General features: G+C 22.4%; 3 protein-coding genes across 3 annotated transcripts; 2 read left to right on the plus strand and 1 right to left on the minus strand.

Moving 5' to 3' along the window:
• Positions 1–2,116: 2,116 nt before the first annotated feature.
• Positions 2,117–2,776, plus strand: ENU1_211630 (methyltransferase domain containing protein; the record flags this gene model as incomplete). The annotated part of the gene is made up of 1 exon (XM_008862408.1): positions 2,117–2,776. The coding sequence occupies one exon, from the start codon at positions 2,117–2,119 to the stop codon at positions 2,774–2,776; it is 660 nt and encodes a 219-aa protein (XP_008860630.1).
• Positions 2,777–2,812: 36 nt separating this feature from the next.
• On the minus strand, positions 2,813–3,973 carry ENU1_211640 (hypothetical protein; the record flags this gene model as incomplete). Its single annotated transcript, XM_008862409.1, has 1 exon — positions 2,813–3,973. The coding sequence occupies one exon, from the start codon at positions 3,971–3,973 to the stop codon at positions 2,813–2,815; it is 1,161 nt and encodes a 386-aa protein (XP_008860631.1).
• Positions 3,974–5,653: 1,680 nt separating this feature from the next.
• ENU1_211650 (Ssu72 family protein) lies at positions 5,654–6,259 on the plus strand (the record flags this gene model as incomplete). The annotated part of the gene is made up of 1 exon (XM_008862410.1): positions 5,654–6,259. One exon carries the CDS (start codon positions 5,654–5,656, stop codon positions 6,257–6,259), a length of 606 nt encoding a protein of 201 aa, XP_008860632.1.
• Positions 6,260–6,383: the final 124 nt, after the last annotated feature.

Consider the following 6,383-nt stretch of genomic DNA (forward strand, 5'->3'; position numbering starts at 1 on the left):
TATATTTTTAATATTTTTCTCTTTTATCTTTTATTCTTTATTTTAATACATTAGTTATAATTGGAAAGTTTGGTGAGTTTTAATTTCTTGTGATTTATTCTTATGACACGTACAAAATCTAATTTTATAACTTATATCTTTTTTACAACAAAATTTATAAAAATAAAATTTATTAAAACTTTGATATAAAGGTTCTGTGAAAATTAACTTGAATATTATTTTATTTGCTTTAGTTAATCACATAAATAAACTACACAAAAACCTTCTTTCTTAAAACAAGAGTTACTACCTCAGTCATCACTTGAAAAATACTTTTAATATTGAAAAAAAATTAAAAATTAATTGAGTGAATGAAAAAGATAACATGTTGATTTAATGGAATAATAATGTTATTAACTGGTAAAGTTTTATATGAAGAGTACCATTGTCTTAATTTAATTTCTTTTTTATCTTTAAATGAGTTGTTCAAGGATAGTTTTTGACCTATAAAATATGAAAGAAAGTATTACAAAAAGGAATGTTTTCTTGTGACTTACTTCTGAAACTTACTATTAAATGGGTAATTAAAAAGAGAAGTACTATTATATTAAAAATGAAAAGCATAGTTTTTCATTAATCAATGGAGCTTGATATTTTATTCCATTTTCATAAAATATTCAAAAAGACTCCAAGTTGACTTATTGATAAAAGAATTAAAAGTGAAAGAAATTGAAACTACCAAAATAGCATAGTAGTTTTATTGGATTATGACAAATAATATTTGTTATGAGAAATGGATAAAAAATGTTGTGAAGTAAAAGAAGGATAGAACAATACTACAAAGAATGAATAATTGTCATAAAGTAGAATTTGTTTTTAATTGGATTTATTTTCTTAGAATAATAATTTAATTGATTCTTGTTTTCTCTAGACCAACAATAATGAAATTCTATTCTAAATAAGTTTATAGAAAAAAGAATAGATTTATTAAAAAATACATCAAAATTTCATAAACATCTTTAATGCACAAGAATTATAAAGATTCAAACGAAGAAATGATACAGAAGTAATACTAAAAATATTATTTTGAATTATTTGGTTATAAATAACGTTTTATGATATGGTATTTGTTAAAATAATATAAAAAATGAAATATTTATTTCGTTAAATGAGTTATAGAACAGATTGTAGAATGCTTTATAATAGAAGTGATAATACATAAATTATTGAAATAAACGATTTTTCTTGTTGTGAGTTATAAAGATTTATTAATACAAAAAAATAAATTTGTTTCACAGAATTTGACAAAAAAAACAATTAAATAAATTAAATTTAAATAAAATGAAGTTGCTTTCGCTTAGAATAATTTATATTGAAGTTGTTATTTTATCAAATGAATGGTTTTTATGAATTATAAATGTTTTATTTTTAATCATGGTTTTTTTTCTTGTTAAAGACATAAACCTCGTTTAAAGTATAATAAGTTTTTCTTAATTATCATTACAAATACCTAAAATAAAAATGTTTCAATAATTTCTAAATAAATTTAATGATATAATAAGGTTAAATAAAATTCTATGACTTTGTCTTAAGATATTTGAATTTAATTAACACTACTCATTACCTTTTAAATTTTCAAATAAATAAATAATAATAAGAGAAGAAGTTATTATAATACAATAACGGAATTTTTAATTAAATAGAATTGTGTTATATATTAAAAATGACCTAACCCTTATTATTTTTTTTATTCAAATTAAAATTACTTTGAGTTGTTCAAAAAAGAAACTACAAACAAGAAAAATCTAATGGTTGATATTTTCCCTGTTAGACATGTTGTTGAAGGTAATACTATGGTAGAAAAGACATTGATTATGACACCAGAAGTATTAACTATTGTTGAGGACAATGGTAAAACAAAGACAGAAATTCAATATGTTGATATTACAAATTGTATAATGATTGATAGTGGCTCTATTGGAATGAAAGTAAAAGAAAAAACTTATTTTATGTTTACTAATGAGGCACCACGTTTTGTTGAAGTATTAACATCATATAAACACTAATAATAAAATAATTGATACAATTCTCGTCTATTTTTTTTTTAAAGTAAAAATCTATTAAATATTTAATTAAAATGAGTTATGAAGGAGAAGGTATGAGTAATCTTTTTTATATAAATGATTACAAAATAATTGATAAAGAAGTTCATAGAAAAAATGAAAATTATATGGTTCATATCAAAACACTTTCTCCTGATTATAGAAATATTGATGATTGTATTGGAAGAATGTTATGGGAAGGAGAAGAAATTTTAGGAAATTTTATGTGTAATGAATTTGTTGAAGGTAAAAGAATTCTTGAAGTTGGTGCTGGAGTTGGTTATGCCTCATTCTGTTGTAAAGGGGCAAAAGAAATAGTCATAAGTGATTATTTAGATGATATCCTTCAATTGGAACAAGACAATATTGAACTTAACAAAGATGTTATTCCTAATGTTCAATCAATAAAATTAGATTGGTTTAATGTTGATTTATTAAGTGAAAAGTATGATTATATAATAGGTTCTGAAATATTTTATACAAAAGAATTAGTTGATCCTTTAATGAAAACAATTTCATTTTTATTAAAAAAGAATGGAAAATGCTTAATTGTAAACAATGTTCTTCGATATCTTAATTGTGAAAAAGAATATTATGATGCTATTCAAAAATATCAGTTAAAAGCAGAATTAATTCCATTAAGTGAAGGAAATGTTTGTTGTACTTATAACAAATTTATAATTACGCTTAATTAAATAATTTTATGTTCCATTTTTTTTTAAGTCAATAAATTAACAAGAAGTATTAACGAGTGAGGAGGGAATGTCTAATTCTATAAATGATCCATTATCTAAGAATTTGAATAGTCTTAAATTAATAAGAGATGATAGTGGTGGAAATGAAAGAAGAGAATGGCAATGTTGGATAGTTAATTCTTTAATTTTTGGAGGTAAAAGTATACCAGTAATATTACAGCTATCTAAAACTAAGGAATGTAATGACTTAAAGGTTGAGAATTGAATTAGTCTTGGCTCAAACTTACATCGAGTCAATTCAATTTCTATAAGAAATGATGGTAACCAACGATTATTAATTGTAGAATCAATAATCTTTATTCTAAACAGTTGGTTAAAAGAAGTAAGAGATTGAGTCAATGGTTCTTTTAAAATAACGGAAGAATAAGACAATGAAAGAGAGTGAACGTCTCTACAATAAACCCATTGAGAAATATAATAAGAATGAGGAATAAAAGAAGTTGATTGAATAGGAACTTTTGAATAAAAAATACAATTATCTGATAGTTGAGGAGAATAACTATCAATTGATTTCATTACAATAAGGATTTTATCATTTGTATGAATAGACCTATATGTTGGTTTATTAAGAACATCAAAAATGGCAGTAAGTTTTTCATATTTTAAAGTATCAATAATAGTATTTAATAAAAAAACACAATCTACATTACATTCATCAAGAATAAATTGTATTGAAGGATTTCCATATTCAATAAATTGGTCTAGTACTTTAAAACAAATAGAAACTGTTGTTTTTAGTTTAACTAGATTCTTAAAGTTATATAAATGAGAATAATTTTCATTTAAATGTATTTCATGAACACTCTGAGTAATCTCATCACTAAAATGTTGTCCTTCTTTTAAGTTAAACAATTGGATGCTTTTAAAAGTTTGAAAATTTATTTGAATTTTGTTAAATCTTTTATAAGTTTCTTCTTTCAAACAAATCAAGGAAGCGTCTATTGTGATTGAAGATAAATTATCAAACAAGAATAATACCTGTTGAAGTACTTTTAAGCTTGTTATTTTAAATGGACTTTCGTGTAAAACTTTCATAACTTGTTTTACCTTTTTATTTACAAAAATTAATCTCTTGAGTGTAGGAATATCATCAATTGTTTTTATAACGGATCCAATGAATATTGATGATAACGACATATCCCTTCGTTAAAGAGAAATAATCTAAACCCTAGATTTAAATCCTTTGATTTTGATAAAAATAAAGAGTATTATTACCTTTCTATATCTATACTTTTCCAAACTCTCTCATAGAGCAAATTAATGTTAAAATAAAGCATAGTACCTTGGATAGAATGTGATAAGGGTTTATTATTCTAAATAGAATCTAACTGTAAATATTTCTCAACCAATCTTGTTTTTCTTTTTAAAATCTTTAATCTTTCAGTTTTGTTCTTAACTTCTAAAGACAAAAATAATAATACCCAAGTTACTTTTGAACAATAAATCAAGATAACGTAAAAGGTCATTTTGCATAAACTCAAAGAAGAGGATTATTGAAATAATAAATGCTGTGTATGTTAAATATATCCAAATAATTTCTATTTAGTTGAAATTAACTAGACTAAAACCAAAAATCTTTTTAAAGAGTTAGTCAAAATTCATTTGAGAAGATACTAACACAACCACTTTTATAACTTCATTGTTATTACAGTTATAAAGAATTATAGAACACTATCTATAATTTTGTCGTATGTGAGTTTCATGGTTTAAAATTAGAACAATATTTATCATCTTGGTTAATTAAAGAGCTAACGAATTAGCTTAAAAATAAAATCATAGTATTATTCGTTATGACAGTTATTTAATAATTAAATATCTATTAATAATTTATAATTTGTTTATAGTCAGTATTTATTACTTAAAATCACCATATGAAACAGTGTTCCAATATAAATACATTACTATGACATGGAATAAACAAATAATGCAAAAGTGAATGACAATATCATAAAAAAACATATATATGTAATAGATAAAAAGAATAAAACTGTCTATTATTTGATATGACAATATTGTTGCTTCCAACAATATAAATGGAGAATATTGGAAGAAAAGAAATAAGTATAAAGAAATAAAGAATAGAATAATGAAAATAGAAAAATTAAAAGATGTTAGAATAAATCCAGTAGTAATCTCAGTCAATGAAATAGTAAATAAAGAAAGTAATAAATTAATTAAAGAATTAAAAATTGAAATTGACATTATTAAAGGTTAAAAACATGTAATAAAAAAACATGATGGATGTAATGGAGTATTTATTCTATCACAATAAAAGATACTCCATAGAGATACAAGAAGAAGATGCAGTGAATAAGAATAGTCTCAAATAAATAATGGACAATAGAAATAAATTCTATTAATACTTAATGAGTTACTTATTATTTTATTGTAAAATTAAATAAACAATATTGTAATTTAAAGAAATAACTCAAACTCTTTTAAATTGAAATTTTTAACGAATAATAAAAATAGATTAAAATTCAACAATTATGAAAATGGTAAGAATTACTCAAAAGTACATTGAATAAAAATTTTATTAAAAGGAACAGACTTTCTTTTAAAAAGAAGAAATAGATGTCTTAATCACCTAAATAAAAACAATAATAATATTCTGTTAATTTTTAATATATATATTTTAATTTTAAAATAACCAAGAGACATTTGGTGATTAAATAATTTTCTTTTCTTCAAAAAGTACGATATTTTCATTACATGAAATTTAAATGAAATTTTTGGATAATAAAGAAAAAAATAACAACTTTGAAATAACAAAAAAATAAACTTAAAAAGAAAGCAAATAAAATTTAGAAATAGGTAATGGATATTTTTCAACCTAAAACTAACCATTTTAGTGAATCGATTGCTGTTATTTGTAGGTCTAATCAAAACAGAAGTATTTCAGCTCATTGCCGTTTAAAACAATTAGGATATAATGTTTCTTCTTTTGGAACAGGTGTATATACAATATTACCTGGAGCAACAAGAAATTTTGGGTTTCAATTTGGTATTCCTTATAAAGACATTAAAAATTCATTACCAAAAGACGAGGCATCAGTTGAGTATTATAGGAAAAATAAAATATATCAAATGCTTGATAGAAATGCAAACCTTAAAAGTGCTCCTGAGAAATTTCAAGATTGTAAGAAAGAATTTAATATAATTATTACATTAGACTATTCTGTATTTATGGATGTTTTAGAATATTTCGACTCTCGAGAGTCATCAACAGGATCATTATGTTATGTATTTAATTTAACTGTTATGGATCAATTAGACACTGCAGAAAAAGGTGCTATTGAAGTTTCTGAATTTTTAAAATTGATGGAAAGTGATTCAGACTGGATGAATAATATTGATCATGTTATTAAATCTTTTTACTCTAAAACAAAGATTAATGTACTTCATTCAATGCAAATGTATTGAACACTTTTAAATAAATTTATTTTATTGCTTTGTTCTATTACTTTTATCTAATTTAATATTTTATTTTAATCATTTTTAATAAACATCAAAAAATAATTAAAGATTTCATTAAAAAAGTTCAAAG

The sequence above is a fragment of the Entamoeba nuttalli genome (assembly GCF_000257125.1).
Source record: "Entamoeba nuttalli P19 unplaced genomic scaffold asmbl_10104, whole genome shotgun sequence".
Lineage (NCBI taxonomy): Eukaryota > Evosea > Mastigamoebida > Endamoebidae > Entamoeba > Entamoeba nuttalli.